Source organism: Boleophthalmus pectinirostris, unplaced genomic scaffold, assembly GCF_026225935.1.
Source record: "Boleophthalmus pectinirostris isolate CB_2022bp ecotype Guang Dong unplaced genomic scaffold, ASM2622593v1 HiC_scaffold_22, whole genome shotgun sequence".
Taxonomy (NCBI): domain Eukaryota; kingdom Metazoa; phylum Chordata; class Actinopteri; order Gobiiformes; family Gobiidae; genus Boleophthalmus; species Boleophthalmus pectinirostris.
The window spans coordinates 10,110,261-10,129,442 of NW_026571190.1; the positions used below are offsets into that span (position 1 = coordinate 10,110,261).

At 37.3% G+C, this 19,182-nt stretch overlaps 2 protein-coding genes across 2 annotated transcripts in view; one reads left to right on the forward strand and one right to left on the reverse strand.

The window, feature by feature from the left end:
- Positions 1–290: 290 nt before the first annotated feature.
- LOC110167574 (fibrinogen-like protein 1) lies at positions 291–7,106 on the forward strand. Its single transcript, XM_055157846.1, has 7 exons — positions 291–466; positions 2,449–2,617; positions 3,565–3,724; positions 4,262–4,359; positions 5,097–5,185; positions 5,663–5,820; positions 6,476–7,106. Exons 1-7 carry the CDS (start codon positions 416–418, stop codon positions 6,705–6,707), a joined length of 957 nt encoding a protein of 318 aa, XP_055013821.1. The 5' UTR covers positions 291–415; the 3' UTR covers positions 6,708–7,106.
- A 255-nt stretch (positions 7,107–7,361) lies between these two features.
- Positions 7,362–19,182, reverse strand: part of LOC110167575 (microtubule-associated tumor suppressor 1 homolog) — a 71,752-nt gene continuing 59,931 nt past the window's right edge. Inside the window, exons 12-19 of the mRNA XM_020932938.2 lie at positions 13,208–13,331; positions 12,625–12,715; positions 12,441–12,546; positions 11,876–11,949; positions 11,366–11,464; positions 10,714–10,830; positions 10,452–10,549; positions 7,362–9,491 (exon numbers count right to left, since the gene is read on the reverse strand). Of these exons, the coding sequence (XP_020788597.2) occupies positions 9,278–9,491; positions 10,452–10,549; positions 10,714–10,830; positions 11,366–11,464; positions 11,876–11,949; positions 12,441–12,546; positions 12,625–12,715; positions 13,208–13,331 (923 nt within the window). The 3' untranslated portion in view covers positions 7,362–9,277. The remainder of the gene's footprint in view (positions 9,492–10,451; positions 10,550–10,713; positions 10,831–11,365; positions 11,465–11,875; positions 11,950–12,440; positions 12,547–12,624; positions 12,716–13,207; positions 13,332–19,182) is intronic.

Below are 19,182 nucleotides of genomic sequence, written 5' to 3' on the forward strand. Positions count from 1 at the left end.
AATTGGAAAAAAGTTCAACTTCTTCTTGTGGAGCTAATGTAGGGTCTACATTAGTGTCAAACCCCCAAGGAATGCTGGTCACATCAACTGCAAAGTGTCAATGGTATACAGTCTATGATGTCTTGTCTTAAACAGTGGCAGTAATGATGAAGTTAAATAAAGTTAAATTACCAAGAAAATGAATGTTAGTATCTTATTCTTGTAATTGTATCTTGTATCATTTCTCTTTTAGGGTATAAGAATGGAACAAGAAGCTTCAATGGAGCAAGAAGCTCCATTCTTAAGGACCACAAGATGGCATCTGCTCTGCTTTGTTGCCACCAGGACGGCAGATTAAAACACAGAGAAGCCATGAGACTGTTTCAAAACATTTCACCTCAGTGGAGAGAGGGGCATCTGGAGAACACAAGAGAAAATGCTGACATTTTTTGTGTCTGTTTTACTTCATTCTGCAACTTCAGTGGCAGTAAGAACTATTTATTAATCTTATATAAATGTGTATGTTTAATAGACCAGTGCTATATTTTAGTATCGATTAACCACAAACCAGGTAAAAAAAAAAAAAAATCTGCTTTTTGAAAGTTAAACAAATTCTATGTAAACATGACAACACATCTTTCTTGAATCCCTAAAGTTTAAAATTGAGGAGGTCAGAATTATGTGACTGAATTTGTGTGTTTATGGTTAATATCTCTATAATTAATGTCGCTATCCTCACAAAACAAAAACACTGGCACAAAGTTCAATGCCTTCTCAGTTAACACACATTTTTGGAGATGTAGACAGACTAATAATGCAGGATCACTCAAACATGTGTGAACGAAACAAAATGCAACTCCAGGTATGTTTTTGATGCAGTAATAACGTGCTTTCACACTGACAGCAGTTGGTTCGCACCACCCGATCCATTCGAACTAAAAACTCTTAGTTCAGTTCGTTTTCGTTGGTGTGAAAGCATCAATCGGACTCGAACCCGCACTAAATCAAGTGGACCGGCGGTCAAGGCGGTCTTGGGTCGCTTGAATCCGAGACCGCCTCTTCTGGTGTGAACGCGAACTCGGGTCCAGACCACAGACAGTAGGTCCAAATGAACTATTCGAAATGCATCGCGGGAGGGGATACGCGTCTCCTCTGCCTGAAATGACGCTCTATACGCCTTCGGCGACTCCAGAGCACTAAGAAACTGTTGTCCAGACGCAGCCTCGACTCATTTCCGAATTGGATACTTTGCTAACAATGGCCAATATATATAATATAATAAACGAAGATCAAAGCAAGTACCAATGTGTGAACATGTGGCTCTATAGTGAGTCAAAATTGAGGGTACGTACCTGTGTTCGAACACCGGGACCTGAGCGCACAGAGAGGCCCCGGTGTTCCCCGTGTTTACGTAACAACCAGCATTTGTTAATTAATTAACCAAATAAATTTATGGCAATAGGCAATAGCCTATTCAATTGATTCAACTTCAAAACTGCCTTGCTTTTAGCCTGTGTGAGAAATGCTACAGCCAGACTAGATCCAAACCAGACTCCTGAACCAGGAGTGGCCGGGCTGATGAGCTGGGACGGGGAGTGATGCCTCGGCCTGAGAAGCGCTTTCCCCGGGAAGAAACAAGTGCCCGGAGGACAGACCACTCAGAACAACATATTATGACGAATCAAACGGGATTCGCGCTTCTGTCTGGATGTTTTGCACCACCTCGGTCCAGCCAAGTGCGGAGGACAGGAGCAGCCCGCCCGGATCTGTTGTCCACAGCGCATTCTCAGCGCGCAGAGGACGGCACGGAACCCAATCCATTGCGCACTTGTCTTGCTCGCCACCGTATGGAACCAGCACATGGAGGACGGAGCCTCCAGACCCATCAACCGCTCCGAGGACGGCACAAGACCAAGGACCAGACCCCCAGCCCCGTCCTGAGGGACTGCGCTTTACGGTGACTGGCCCTGTGTCTTTACCGCTGTTTCCCGAACTCAGTGCTTCTACTCCGGGCTGATGTGCGGTGAGTTGCGTACAGTTATAGGCTACATGCTGCTGTTTTATGAGTTCATGATGATATCTTGAGACCGAGACCAATTACCAATACCGATGTTCCCCATGGTATTAACAGGGAACATCGGTATGGGTAATTGGAGATATCACTGTTCTCCTGGGAAACAGAGGCACGTTTGCCGGTGTGAAAGCAGACCACACTGGAGTCTATATGCCACATAATAACAATTTTATTGCCTGGTGCTTACCAAAAAATTGAACTAGTGGTGTGAAAACGCCCTGGAGTCAGTTTTTGCATAACATAGGACCTTTAAACAACAAATTCTACCATAGAATTCTGACCTGTTCTACAGCTCAGTTTCAGTTATCAGGATTCTACAATATTGTGATGTACTGCACCGAGTCTAGCGCATGACCTCAACCTATGTCCTTCTTCCTTCCCCCTGTGTGTTCAAGGTCCCAGTGCCATGTGCTGAGGTGGTGTCTCGTCTGGAGGCAGAGCTTGAAGGTTTGATGGAGATCGTCAGAGAACAGCATAGATACATCCAAGAGCTCCACCGTTCACAGACCACACAGCTGCAAGGTGTCCCCAACTCATTCATGGGGACTGGGAATATATATAGAGGTATGAGTATAGCGATCTTAGTTTGTTTGAATGGTAGCTATTGTTCTTATGATAAAATATGGTAAATCTCTTAGGAGCTTTAGTAACTGCTTAAAGAAATGCCACGTTAATTATTATATGACTAGAAAAGCAATCATTCTTCATTAAAGGGCCAATATTATGCAATTTTCTGATCTATGTTATAATGTAGTTTCACATCAAAAACATACCTGGAGTTGTGTTTTGTTTCATTCACACATATCTTGCATATTTAGGCTAGAGTTCTTTTCTCAGACTGAAAAAACTTGTGATATCATGTGGTAATACAAGAAATGCCACTGTTCACGAGCATCATTTGGATGATTTCAGCCCCGGAATTGCCATTGGATTCGTCTTTACTGAACAACAGGTAAAATGTAGCTGTTAACTTGAAAACTACAACTTAATGACGTCACAAGGTGGAACAGAGCATTTTGAGCTTTGGAGATGTAGACAGACTAATAACAAAGGATTAGTTAAACATGAAACAAAACACACCTCCATGTATGTTTTTGATGACGTAACAACACTGTGACAAGGTTAAAAATTTGTAAGTTTAACTTTAAGGAAAAAGTCCCATGTGCACTTTTCTTTTGACAATACAATAAGGTGATTATGAATCAGTAAAAATATTGCTCTCTAAATATAAAATGTAATAATAAAATAGAATTATGTACATATTATAATGGCAATTTATCATAATAGTAATCAGCAACCAATGAATTCTTTTAAACTTTTTATTTGATCATCAATATTGTTTCATTTTTTCCTTTCTATGTACAGTTTGCGTGTTCTTCTTGTGTGTTCTTTCTCCATTGTGGAACTAGCTTGGTACTTCTGAGCTGGATGCTGCCTCTGACCTGCTCCTTGAATTGAAGCATTCATTTTGTATTACTTATTTAGAGATGATCTGTTTTTGTATTTTGTAGATTGCTCAGAGATTTTTGAGGATGGGAACGTGGCCAGTGGTTTGTACGTGATTCGACCCGATGGCGTCCCCTCTGCCCTGACTGTGTACTGTGACATGAGCGATGGAGGAGGCTGGACTGTGTTTCAGAGGAGGAGAGATGGAACGGAGAGCTTTGATAGGTAAATATATGGACCAATGTCACTGTAATTATTGTGACCTAAAATGTCCATATGGCCTTTTTAAATGACAGCTAGTTAAAATCTGTGCTAACTAATCTCCACCATTTTTCAAACCACAATAGACTGAAATTTAAACTCTTCGCTGCAGCCCCAACTTAACAAAATACTTGATGATAAATGTTGGCAGAATGAATCATCTGAACAAATCATGAATACTTTGCAATTGGGAAATAATGAAAAATAAATTAAATTATAATTGCATTTGCAGATTTTATTGATTGATTTATTTTTAATCAAGATGTACCCACTTGAAAGTTTGTTGACAACTTCTGGTGGGCAATTGCTTTTATTCAAGATTAAGGTACTCTGGTCCCTGTGGTGAAATGTGTCCTTTGCATTTGAACAATCCTTGAGTTAGTTTCTGTTGGATTCCTTCCTGCTGTGCATGTTTTGGGGTTTTTGATTACAAAATCAGAAAAAAAAACTCTCCAGTTGTCTATGAAAGACAAAAATTTATCTTATGGTTGTGGTGTGCAGGGCCTGGGTGGAGTACAAACAGGGATTTGGGGACCTGTTTTCAGCTGGTGGAGAGTTCTGGCTTGGCAACGATCCTCTGCATCACCTCACCTCACAGGGTCAGTGTGGAGTTTTATTAAATTTGGTCAGAATAATCTGGATTTAAAGGTGCATTATGTCACTTTTGTAGTGGAGGACCCATCTTGTGCTTGACTCCTTGGCGGAATTATTGCTTTTCCTGCAGTTTTCCACAGTATGGCATTTATCTCCATGGACTAAAGCAGGTGGCGGATCCCCTATCAGAAAAGTGACATAGTGCACCCTTAAAATGTTAGATAGCAGATCTATACTTGAATTAAATCAGATCTGAACAGGATTACACTAAGATTAAAGCAGGGTTTAAAAAGGACTGAACCAATACAAAACCAAGACTAACATGTTCACAAACCACATCAAAATTAGTAACTGGACCTAAGGATGAAAAGTTGACATCAGGACTAAACTGAGCTCAAACCAGTTATAACATTTTGAATAACTTTTATTTTAATGTGTTGATAATCGAACTTTTTCTGTTGCATGTGAAGCATGCTACTGAAAATATGATTGATTGATGAATAACTAGGGCTAAACCAGACATAGAGCTGGACTAAACCAGGTCTAAACAAAGTCTCAACGAGGACTAAACAGGGCTTAAACCAGGACCAGAAGTAAAGGCAGACTAAACTGTAACTAAACCAGGATTAATCCACAACTACCTCAGCAACAACAGTAAAGCAGACATTTACCCGGACTGGTAAAAAACTATTAAACCATAAAATTGTAATGTTCACAATTTATGATTAATGATTTATTTTAGGACAATATGAACTGCGCATCAACATGGAGGATTTTGAGAACAACCAACGTTTTGCAGAATACAAGAATTTTAAAGTGGACGGTGAAAAGGTACTACGTGTTTTGATAATACTTTTATTATTTATGCCATGAGTCCATGTATTTGGACTATTCCTCAAGGCTGTCTATGTTTGCATTCAGGCTTATCTGTGGCTATGACAGTTATTCTATACTGCTGAAATATGAAGACAAAACTGCAGTTTCATTTTACTTTGGCAATTATGTATTTTTTGTAATAGCTGTAATGTGAAATTAGTTTTATCAGTTTAGGCCAAGCAAATTTGTCCTCATTTAAGTAGAAGTCCCCTTTTAAAAATTCTAGTTTAGTACTGGTTTAGTTTTGAATCTAAAAAAAGTTAGCTGGTTTTGCCCCCGGTCCATCCACTTGGTTTAGAGCTGTTTCAATCCTGTTTTAGACCTGTTAGCTAGGTCTTATGCGTATTTCCTTTCCCTAGATTTGCACTAGTAAAAGTTAATGTTTACTGATACAATCAAACTATTTTTTTAAATGACCTTTAATTTGTCCAGGATGCGTACCAGCTGCATGTGGGGGAGTACAGTGGAAACGCAGGAGACGCTTTTGGTCCGTCTGTGCTTAAATTCAGCACGTTTGATCATCCCACTTTAACCTCAGATGAAGACGCACAGTGCATCGGACACAACAGAGCGGGATGGTGGTTCAGCAGGTCAGGAAGTCACAGTTACATTTGTTACACCATACTTTTACTATTACTTAATGGTGCTCTGTGTAACTTTTCTAAGGCAGGGTTCGCCACCTGCTGGTTACATGGAGATGTTATTGCTTTGCCTGGAATGTTCCATAGTATAAACCTATCTATCTTGTCTTTTTCCATCACAGGTATTTTCAATTTTTTTTTTTTTTTTTTGCCAAAATACCTTGAAAAACATGGATTCTTATTGTGTGTTCACACTGCAGCGTTGAGTGCGTTAAATTTACATGAAGAGTACATGCAGAAGCCCCACCAGGAAAATTAAATAGTGCCGTTTTTAAAGTTTTTTTTGGAGCAATGTTTTGGAGATTTTTTGGAGCCACATTAATACCTGTAATTCAGTAATGCAAGATGGATAAGTTTAATGCCATACTGTGGAACATTCTAGATGAAGCAATAAAACTTCAAGAGGGCAAGCAGGTAGTGGACTCCGTTTTCAACAAGCTACACAGTACATCTACTTTGCAAGTTGTGCAAGTTACATAGCACATATTTTAAGTAAATTGTATGAAAATGTCTGTATTAGGAGGTAATGAGAAAGATACTCACCCAGACAACAGGGAGAACATGCAAATGACACTATAATTTTTTTCTGTAATCTTTTGTGCAGGTGTGGTGCAGGTAATTTGAATGGTCATTACTACAGTGGACCGTACCAAGCACAGACCGATGATGGGGTGGTATGGTACACCTGGAGGGGCTGGTGGTACTCCATAAAGTCTGTGGTGATGATGGTACGAGCCACAGACCTTCAACAAGCAAATCAACAACAACAACAACAACAACAACAACAACGAGGCTCTGAGCAGGGACTGCCCAGAGTTATAAAAAATCAAAACTGAACATGGTTATCAGTGCCTAAACACATACAAGTTTTTTCAGTATATGGACAGGTCACAAAGCTCAGATCCTCCAGAATTTCCTCAATGAGCTGCAGAGGCTGCACTAGCACCGATGATTGGCTGCAGGTACTGGGGTTTAGGTTTTAACCATTCAGATCAGTGGCATTTTTGAGCATCACACGAATCTCTCATTTGGACTCGTGTGAGGCTCTGCTTACTGGTTGGATAACTGTATTGAGAACAAAACATAATCATAACATAAATACAGTAAATGGGACATCATGTCCAGTGTTTTTGTGATGAAGAATAACTCAGCGGTACAATTGTCATCAGTAAGAAGAATGTAAATTTAAAATTGTACCTACTGTGTGTTTAAAATTGCCTTTATATACCTGTTTTTCTTATAAATGAACTTACGTTCTATGAGTGGTCAGAACTTTAAAGTGTGTAATCCTTACTGCTGTAGTGTAGACCTTCTGAGAACACTACACAATTAGGATTAAAAACAAAAAAATCTGTATTTCTTGAAATATAATTTGCCTTTAGTTAATTCCACTTCTATGTTAGTTCATGGTTGTCCAGGAAAATCACATGCTTCACGTTTCTTCATATTGTCACATTTGAAATAAATCCATGTTATAACCTTATCTCGTATAGTGTTTATTCTTGTTCAAAATAAAATATTTTACAATGAGGCATTTGGGTACATTTAAGATTTACACAGACACATTTGGTACAAGAGAGAGCGGAGTGTTCAGGCATGGGATGGGCTTCATAATGTTTATAACAACACTGCAAAAGGGAAGATCTGCTTTAGTTCACAATATTATTTTACTTATTTTATTGATTTATTTGAGCATCAATAAAAATGGGATTGTAGTATAGGACTTCTGACTTGAATTTGAAAATTTTTATTTCATTTTCAAATGTTCTCATTCCAATGCCAGATAAAGTCGCTAAAATACAAACATGTGCTAAGGCCAGTTAAATAATGTCAGATGATTTTTACTTAGACTGCGTTCAACCACTATATCAAAATTGGAACTAAATCTGGACTGAACTAAGACTAAACCAGGGCTATACCAGGTCCAACCTAGTCTACATCAGCACCAAACCACAAGTAGTGTGAATGCAGCCAAAATGCAGAAATTCCCTTATTGCAGTACACAGAAAGACAGCAGGTCCATTTTTGTTTATTTCAAGTCTTTGGGTCAGTTGTGGTACAGGTTTTAAGGGTAAAAGTGGAGTGGACATGTGGCTGCATTGTTTTGATGATGTAATATGACACTAAAAGGCCTGTTCAGGTTAAACATCCAAAGGTTAAGTACATTCAACACTGTACATTAGGATATAGGTCCTATTATGCACTACTCTGGCTTTAACATGTGTCATAATGTTTGTCTCTTTGCTTTACATTGCGGAGTGAAAACTTATGATTAAAACTATTGAAATCCAAAAAGTTCCTTCCTTTCTTGCAGATGTCCAAAGCAGATCGGTGATTGGGCGACGCTCTTTGGAAAAAATGCAGTTAAAAAATGTTCCATGCAAATCCATCCAGAACACTGCAAAATGACAGTCTACATAAGTAAAAAAAAAAAGACTTGAATTCAGAATAATTATCTTGATTTAAGTAGTTTTGACTGGTCTATACTTGTTTACTCTAGGGAGATTCACTGTTACTGAAAGAAATAATCAATAGCACTTACCAATATTTTGAATTATTTTGAATTCAAGTCATTTAAATATATGTATATTCATTTATTTTGCAGTGTAGTACCCGCCTTGTAACCATTTTTAACTCAAACATTTTTGAGTTCTTTAAAAGTTCATGGTGTCCTCTCTCAGCATGACAAAATTCATTAGAACAAAAAAAATTACAGTTTCTACAAGAAGCTATGTACAAACCCTGAGTGAAGTCTGAATTTTAAAGTTTCCTTCGTAAAAAGAAGAAAAATCAGGCTTTATTTTGATAGACACTGTTCAAAATGCATGGCCAGTCCCCTGTTTAAGTGCATTGGTGCCAGTTCAGTGTCTCTTTCAAAATAAAAGTCTTTAAAAGCGAATGACTCCAAATGTACACGTTTGTTTGAGCCGTTCAAATCCACAATGCAGGAGATAGCTTTTTCACTGGGATTTTAAAGGGGTAAGCTCAGTATTTTGTCAATGTGGTATGCAGGGATTCAGTGCTTACAAAGAAGGGATGTAACAATATCATAAATAAAATAAAGTAAACAAATAAAGTTTCATAGTTATTATAATGATGTGGGAAGGCTGAAGCTATAATAGTAATCTAATCTCTAAATCCCTTAATCTCTGCCTTTTTGAATTACTGACAGATTCAATTTGATAAATTCAATTCAGAAGAAAAACTGAGCAACGAATCATGGTTAATATAGTTCCAACACAACACAGCACTTTGCAAATTGAATTTTAGACTGTCTAATGATTATATAAGATGCTGCCTTTTATTATTATATCCCTCAGAAATAAGCACATCATCCGGGACCTCCTCCATTGTACAAAAGCCTGTACTGTCCCTTTGAGTGTCTGTAGGGGGTGCTGTTTGGGGGCTATCTCGGGGACAATGGGGCTGTTGTGGTGAATGCGGCAGAGTTTCTTGGAGAGCCAAACGGTGAGGTGGGCGAGAGGCGGCGTGGACTGGCGAGCAGGTCCCCGTTGTGTAGTTTCCATAGCAACTCCTCGTTCTCCATAGACAGGCGCTTGTTGACCTTTGACTCCTTCTGTAACGTCTGTTGCAGAATGGCCTGCTCGCTTGACAGCTGCCTGCAGGGGGCGACATAGAGGGGAGATTCTTAGACACTTTTACGATGACATTTATTTAAGGTGTATTTATTTTAGTTTTGTTCTGATGTAGACTTGGTTTGGTCCTATTCTCGTGTAAAAAATGTTCATTGTTAAAAACAGGGTATTACATTTCTATGAGGTAGTAATTACTAAAACATGAGATATTTAATTTTGTTGGTTTGAAAATTCTGTATTCACCAAAAATGACAAATTAAAAGTGAAAGGAGGGTTTGAATAGTGCCTGGGAAAAACCACTAGATAAGCAAGATTAACATAATACGTTTTTAAAGTAAATGCCTACAAAGTTGTCCAAAAATGAATATGCAAATACTAATCATTACAAAACTGATAGTTTTGAATTGTGTTGGCCCATAAAAGAACTATTATTTTATGTTGGAAATGACAAAATGACAATTGTATGAAAATATAACTGTTTTGCAGAATTCAGGCACTGAGTATTTGCTTTTTCCAACTACTTTTTATACTAGTTATTAACATACTCTCCCATCAAAACATGTTCGCTGTTAAATTTATTGTTAAAGTTACATGGCTTGAACTTATATTAAGTTTTGAGATGTATTTATTTTTACTGCAACAATACTTGATAGTTTGAAAATGTGTTTAAACTACATTTTTGCAGATGCTCTGACCTCTAGCAGCATATTTTTGCATTATTTTCTTTCTCAGCACATGTTATCTATACAAGAACAGTATTACATAAAATCAACTTCCTGGAGCTTTCTCCCCAGTTATAATGTGTTGTTACCTCATTAAAACCATGCCTGAAGAGGTTTTATATTTCCTCCATGCATGTTTGAGTAATTTGGTAATTTTACATTTTCAAACACACTTAAACAGCATTTAAGTGTATAAGTTAGCAATTAATACCTGAATACCCCCACTTGAATAATAAATAATATTTCATAAAACCAAACGTACTTGGAGAGAGCAGCGTGGCGGTCCATTCTTGCTTTGTAATCCTCATTCTCCTGCTGCACTTTTTTCAGACACTCCTCCAGTTTAATGTTGGACTCCACCTGCAGGACACACAGCAGAATGCATCTACTAAACCCACTACTAAAAATACTAAAAAATTAAACTAAAATTCAATATTCAAATGTTTTAACCTGGTATTAAGGTTATAGATTTAAAACACGAATGAGAAAGTCGATTATTATGGCCAAATGCAAAATTATCATACCAGTTTGTCCATGTCCATGAGTTTCTTGTCTTTCTGATGCAGCTGGTTGTTCTTGATTTCCAAAACCACTTTGAGACTCTCCAGTTCCTGCTCTAAGTACAGCGTGTGGGAGTCCTTCTGAAAAACAAAAAACAAAACAAACAAACCATCAGACATTTTAAAATAGGTTCATTTGTAGTTTATGCTTAAAAGGGACTGTGTTTGATGTAGATCTAAATATAAAAAAAAAGACAAACATGACTATCTGTGTCCCAGATGTGAGTTAGACATGTTCAAATGAAATAGCCTATATAACTTTTACTGATAACAATTATAATGCTAATTTCTTCTTAGTTACTAAAACAATTCACATACTCTGTAACATACTGTAACATTTCTGGTAAATATTGTCTCCATGTATACAAGCATGTGACGGATTCTCCAGACAAAAATGTACATACTGCACCTTTAAATCATGGTTAATTTCTTTTTCAGACTTGGTTTAGACCTGATTTAGATTAGTTATAAACTATTTTCTCATTAAACTATATTAGTCTGTCAATATAAAGTTTATACTCAAGTAATTTTCCTTGTGGATCAATAAACCTATGTACATAGCTTTTTTTGTCCAGCAGGGGGGAGTTGTGTTAAGCTGTGACATATTTGACTGTACCAGGCTCTTGTCGTTGAGAATCCTCTTCCTCCTCTCCTCTTCAGCGTTCAGTTTCTCAGTCAAAGCGTCCTTCTGTGCTGTCAACTGTAACACTTTCTCCTGAAAAAATAAGAAGCTTACAATCACCCACTGAATTCAATGTAATCAGAGTTTAGAACAATAGATTAGGACAAAATGTTCTTTGCCAGCTGTGAAGAATGCACTGTTTATTATTACATTTTAGTATGGATTTCATGCCTTACACTTTCTACATATTAACAACATGAGCTCTCCATTAAAATGTTATTTTTTAATCAAACAAACGTCATTTCAATATAAAGGGTATTTCTTTACTTAAATTCTCTTCAAAATGATGAAATGGAATCATTAAGTGACCTGTTTGATGAGGGAAAGATGTGTGAGGGAGAAAGCTGTGTAGTGGTGCAGCAGCTGAGTAAACAACTCTTGTTTGTTCAAAGCAGAGACAGTGAGTTTTAGGTTTAGTTTTGATGTGAACAGAGGAATTCTTACAGAGAGAGAAGCTTCAGTCTCTTTCAGAGTCTTCTCTAGGTTTTCCACTTCTGCCTGTTGTGCAGCCTTCAGCTCTGAACACAAACACGACATAATAATAAGAAATAATAATGGCACAAACTGTGATATAAAAGGATCATAAAAAAGATTGTGGTGCATTTTGTATTATCGTGATAATCGACAACAGAATTTTTTTTTTTCCTTCTTTCTTTCTTTTCTTTCCCCTGATTTTCTCTTTCTAATTTATAACAAAGTACAATTGTATAATAGCTTCTAAAACATGGAACTTAGTCAGTCAGTCAGTGTTATTGTCTTTTTAAGCGAACACAATATTTTTAAACCGTCAAAAATTTTAACTGTTATTTCAGAATTGCCTTTATTGTCTCAGAGGGAAATATGCCTTATACTGTATGTTATATTGTAATATTATCATTCATTTTATTTTATTTGGCCAAGATAAATGTGACACAAAATTTCAAAATTGTCCCATGCCTAATTACATGTGCTATAATAATGTACGCACCAAATTACAAACCAAATTCTTTGATAATAAACCAGTCCTGACCTTGTAGAGCGGTCTCATGCTGCTGTTTGAGAGACTCCATGTTTTGGTTGTGCATCTCTTCCTGTTTCTTTTGCTCAGCTTCCTGTCGATTCCTCAGATCCTTCACCTGAACCATAAACAATCACAGTCATTCAATGTTTAGACATTAGAATAGGCGTGTAGAAATCAGAGTGTGTCCCCTCACCTGTTTCTCCATCAGCTCTCTGTACTTGTCGGCCTCCTCCTGGTACATCTGCTGAGCCTTGTCCCATTCATTCTGATAGAAGCTGCGCAGCCTGTTGACAATATTAGATGCATGTGGTTAGCACTCTTGCCTCACAGCTACAAGGTATCTGGGTTTGATTCAGATTAGCAATTAACTGTGTTCGCTGCTATTTTATTGTGTCACATGAACATATAACTCCAGATTGATATAATGTAGCTCTCTGAATTCTGCTCTACACATTTATCTGGAATGACTCTTGTGAAAGTGATCAGGAAAAGGTGAAGCACAGACATCTTCCCTATCCACAAATGCACAAAGAGCTTACCTTCTACACGTTTTTCCACAAACAAAATAGTTTTTTGGGAGCTGAGCCAGATGGATTCTCATGAGTTTGTGAACTCACAAATATCATGAGAATTCATCTTGCTGACCAGGTTAGTGATGCAGTGTGAGATCTACAGAGACATATTCTGAATTGGCGCCTTTTGAGTCAGTCATGTGTGCATTCACCTGTTTACAATCTTGCAGAGGTATTTTTGTAATGTATATTTGTTGTGCTCACCTGTTCTCCAGTTGCTCCAGCTCCTCCTTGTGCTGCTGCTGTAGTTTGCCCAGAGCCGCCTCCAGCCCGAGTCTCACCTCCTCCTTCTCCCTCTGCAGCTGATCACAGCACTGAGATGTCGACACTGGCCAGACAAACAGCAGAGCAGGGATTTCATTTAAGTGCTACAAACTTCAATGAGGTTTTCATGACCTTCACAAGGAGCAGCAATGAGTCATAATAACCAAGACATTATTATATTTACCAAGGATAAAAAAAAAAGTTAAAAGGAAATGACAAAAAACATACTGACAACACCTAACACATTCAGTAACAGCAAAATAAATACATATGAGTACTAGCTTGTAGACATTATCAAACATGTGCTGAATAATAATTTAATTTAAAATGTCTTTGAATGTTCAAAAAAAAAAAAAAAGAGAAAAATTTACAATTTACATATTTGTTTACATTTCTCTCTCCTCCCTGCCCTCTCCCTACTCCTCTAGTCTTTTTGTCCAAAGGCAATGAACATTCTTATGATTCTCACTCTCATTCTCAGTGTGAGTCTTTGCACAGGTAATATTAAGCGCTACATTCACATCTGCATTCCTCTGTAATGACTCTAACATGCAAGAGTCAGCTCCAAACAGTGCTACACGTCAGGGCCAATTTAAACTTCTGCTACACGCCCCACCGCCCCATCTATCAACACAACGCAGAGACGAACAAACAGGAGGTACAGCCAGTATCTCTAAGGAAAATAGTTACACTACAAAATATATACACAAGCTGAGGATAGGCATATCACGAGAACAAATTCTGACGTGTTTTATAGAATACTGACACTAATTTATACCACTGACTGATGCAATAAGCCTAAAGTAGCACTATCCCCAAAAAACTCTTCTAAAACTACAATACTGTAAAAAAAAAGCACAGCACAATGAAAGCACTGTTAAGGGATACACTCTTACAATATTGACTTTTTAATTTAAACTTAGATGGCACCACAGTGACAATCTGAAGTCCTGTTGTTTGGTTACAGTTTAACTTAACTGAAATCATAAAGTGTGATTTTGTGACCTAAAAGAGCCCCAGCTACAAAAGTCAATACATATGATTGATCCAAATGATAAAATATAAAGGCGCTGCTAGAAAAAGTAAAAAAATGAGTGTGTGCTGCCTCTAGTGGGCAATTTCAAGTACTATGTGACATCACACAGTATTTTCTTGCTTACAGCTACAGGTTTGAAGTTGAAAGTGTGGAGGATACCTGTTTGACCAGTCACGCTGTTCCTGTTCCAATCCACTGTTCCTCTAGATCCCATCTCTCCTTCCCCCTCACTCTTTTCTTTACTCATCCAGGTTTACCAACAGAAAAAGAAATGCCACACTGCCCAGTTTAGCAGCTCTATTTGAAATATGGTTGTGGGGGGAGTTCAGGTATTTAAACCCATTTATAAAAAATAATTCTCAAAATCCTGACCCTAAACATTTATATTGTGACATGTTTCATTATCTGGCTATATTTTTATATGGTCTTTTTTAGCATTTAAATCTGGTGTCAGTTAAAAGTTGAATTTGATGACCGAGTATTTAAAAGGGTCCATATGACATATATAGGAGTGTGTGGTTTAATTTAAATCCAGCAACATAAACATCCATTTTGCATAAGTTTGAAAGGAAACAGTTGTAGAGCAGAGCAGTTGCTTTATTTCTGGGACAAAGCCTCTGACAGCTGGGAGCACACACAGCTCTATTCTTTATTATAGACTAGACTCAGTGCTGTAGTTATAACACATGTGCAGAGACAGGTGCTGGAGAGGTCCAAAAATAATAACCGTTTTTCAGGGTGGACTTCAGAAAGTTTATGTTAAAGGTTTAATATGTGCTCTGATTCATTTATTTTTAGCATAGTCGACATTTATTGAAATATTCTGAAACAGTGGCTTAGGTCCCATTGTATTAGCCAATAATAGACACTTTGGTTCACACTTGCCCCAGTGCAGATATGAGCAGCTCTTGAGGTAAAAAGTCAGTTGAGTCTGCATCTAATCAAAACATGTTATTATCCAATAATCAGAAGGTGGGCATTAGCATGCTAGTTGTTTTTAGCTTTATTGTGAGGGCAAAAATTGGCCCTGACTCTTTAGCAGATTACAGATCTCATTTGAAAATCTTACCAGCTCCTAACTCAAAATATTATTTCTGATTCATTGTCGATCTGGTCTCTTATGGAGACTTTCATTATAACATAACAGGAAACCATGCATCTTAATGTCTTTAGTTAACCCAAATTTAACTCCATTGGACTTAAAAAAATGTATATCTATGATCATTCATTAGTTTTTTTATGCAAACTTCAATACACAATGGACAACACACACTACAACAAAATGGATACACAAAAAATGTATCTTGCAAAGAAGGCTAGCAAGTTGTGACCTTGCAAGATAGACATAGCAGTATTTTGATACTACACAACACGCCCCTTCAGAGAATCTCCTTGCCCGCTGCCTTTATTTTAAGCCAGATGCCTTCTCAAGCACAATCCTCTCAAATAATTTTCATGCTTAATACTGACACTTAGAGAAATGCGTTTGGATGGATTATGGAAAAATATGAAATTGTATATATGAAATAGCACAGAATATCCAATAGTAAGTAGCATAATAAAATAATAATAGTCATGGAATCTTAAAAGCAACACATGAGGCAATCTTATACAAACCAATGACAGGTTTTAACAAGGTTGTCAACAGATGATTAACAGCTGCAGTGTTCTGGTATTTTTAAAGATTTATGGCTCAAATGTCTAAAAGTCACACATTTCACAACCCACTGAACATCGGAGACAGCTGCAATTTGTGCTCGCCTGACAGGTTTGCTCCCCATAAAGTGCACAATACCTAAGCAAAGATAAAAACTTTGCACAATGTTTTGTATCAACACATAAGTATATTGAGTTTGGAACTGAACGCCAGAAGAGCATATGACAGGTTTTCATGTTTTTCTAATTATGACTTGGTTTGGTGGGATAGGGAAAGTTAAAACCATACTTCAGGACATTCATGGAAATAGATACTTTGATGTCATACTACCAAGTAAGAGTCAGGATTGTGGAGATGTACGCCTGATCACAGTATGCATGATTTTCAATGCAATAAACACAATTGAAAAAACAAAACAAAAACTGTGCTTTTATTTTAGTATATTTTTGGCCAAAAGGTTACATATTGTGTGGTTAAAGATAATGAAATGTGTGGTCTATCCTGACATTATGCAAGTTATGCAGACGTGATCTGATAATGGGGAGAGCTTTCTGAACAGTGATGCTACTCTGTCCATCTACAGCTTCACAGTGAAACTATTTGGGAGTTTTTAAAGGAGAGAGCGGAGGCACAGGTTTGGCCTGAGTCAAAAGAATAAAGAGGTTTTCATACAGCTGTGAGTCTGTGCAAACACCGGGTGGTGACCATAGTTTGCATTCCTCTGTCTTGTGTGTAAAGAGCTAAAGGTCAAATGGACAGTAATGCTTTAAAGAGAAGAGCGAGGGAGGGAGAGAGGAGGGGGAGAAAGTGAAAGAGCAAACCATTTTTATATCTAGTACAAAATTGCAATATATAGACTAAATGCTGCTACTGGACTAAACTAAGACTTGACCAGAACCAACCCAGTCAAAGTGAATTGCATTCTTAATAAAAATATCTCCTATGAATTTCTTCTGCATACCACCTATCACAAATCACTTGCAAACTATTTGAAAAACAATATGGTATTCTCAAGCTATTTTATTTTTTGTATGTGACGAGTGACTATTATATATATATTTTTTACATTAACTAAGAAGATAAAAATTTTCCCTGACACTACAATAACAATAATGCTAAAGTTCTGAAAAAGGAAAAGTCACCAAACACAATACCCAAATCATTTAAGAACTAGGACTAAACCATGTCTATGTATAGGTCTAAACCAGGACTAAACCAGATCTTAGGACAAGTCTTAAGGACTACCAGCAGCTATGGCCCTGAAATGGACACAGCTTAGCAGTACAATACATTCTACATTCATTAGGCAATTTAAATAAGTGTGAAAGAAACAAGCTTGTAAGCAATAAACCAGAACAAGGACTGAACAAAGACAAACAAGAACTAAACAGGGTCCACCCCAAACTATGACTTCACCAAGAATCATCATCGCCCCATATTGGTCATTGGTTTTATGTGAGTGAGTATCAAACCAGGATTAAACAAGGACTGAACAGCGCTAAAAAACAGGCTTGAACCAGAACTAAACTAGGACTTAATCAGGACTAAACCAATACTAAACCAGGACTGTGTTTTAATGTCCGTCTACAGTTTCACATGCTTTTGTATTGAGTGTGAAGTCTTATAGCTCCCCTGTCTAAGTTTAAACAAGCTATATTTAAGTTAAATTGAACACTATCAGGTGGTATGTAGGGCACAGATGTAGATTCCTGTGTTTCCAAAATAAAACCTTGGTATGGACAGTGAGGTCACAATTCAATCTAAACGTTATTTAAATAGAGTAACATTACAAAAACCTGTAACTTGACCTGTAACTTTATTATTATACATACCATCTCCATGGATATAGATCAATTTAATGCCAAACTATGAAACCTTTTAGACAAAGCAATAGCATACCCGTAGAGAGAAGACATTGATCCCCCAGAAAAATTCCATAGTGCACCTTTAATAATGGGATGGTGGAAACATCTGCGCACTTGTATAATTGACTTGATGATATTTGTAGCAGTGTTATTTCTCTGGTGCATATTTTGGCGTCTCTGTCTCCTCTCTGTAAAAACACACTAATCCTCAACAGTGAGAAGTGACAAGAAAATGGCCGCTCTCAAACACGCTTCAGGACAGAGCTGTGACAGTGAACAAAGCTCCTAATCATTCTAATCTGAGTTTAACACAGCAGTCACACGTCACTGGAGTCAATGTACATTTTCATGTACAGAGATCTGTTTTCTCAAATTCTAATTTCTAAAGACTAAAATATGTAAAGGATTAAGCTGACAGCGGTTGCTACAATTTAGTATCACACTACTGCTACTACTACTGCTACTACTATTACTTTTACCACAATGACAAATGATAAAAGGGGCAAAAATCAATTGTTTTTTAGAGTTTTTTTTTTGTACTTTGACATGAAATATCCAGAAGGTAACTGCACAAATGTTGAACCTGATTATTTCTTTTTGCGACTGGACCCAAGAACTATATTAGGCATTTTTACATTATTCATTGTAGCTGCCCCCATCTGCATGTAAGATGCACTGTGTAACTTTCCTGGTGGAGGGTCTGTAATAGCTTCTCTCTCTCTCTCTTGTTGTTGCCTGGAATGTTCCAAAGTATTTATCTATACAAAGACAGCAGGTGACACGATAGGGTCAGATTACTAGTCAGATCTGTGGAGAGGTGAGCCCACTCACAGTAAGAATGCAAGTTTTTAGGTCAATAAAAACCCATGTTATTGATTAAATGCTAAGACAGATATGTTTCATGCCATACAGGGACATTTCAGAAAAAAAAAAAAAAACATCTTCATGGTCACAAGCAGATGGCAGACCCTCCACCAGAAAAGTTACACAGTGAACCTTTAAATATTATTGGCCTTGTTGTGATATCTTCTGAAACCCATGCTATACAATCACTTCATAACCAAATGCTCAAGAAATACTTTTACATCCCACAACAATAGTTTGACACTGTTATAACTATTTATACATATTGTTTAGAATTGCACTCCTTCAGATCCCATTGAAATGCATTATACTGGATTTGTTTGTCCACGGAGTCCTAGACAGAGTGTGCAGACATGATTTGTTTATGGAAATACATCAACATGGCCAAATCTACAGCACGGGACATCATTCAAAGACATAATATTTTGTTTTGCATTGGTAATCGTTATGGCAAAGATCAAAATTTTTCATAATTCTGAAAATAATAATTCTG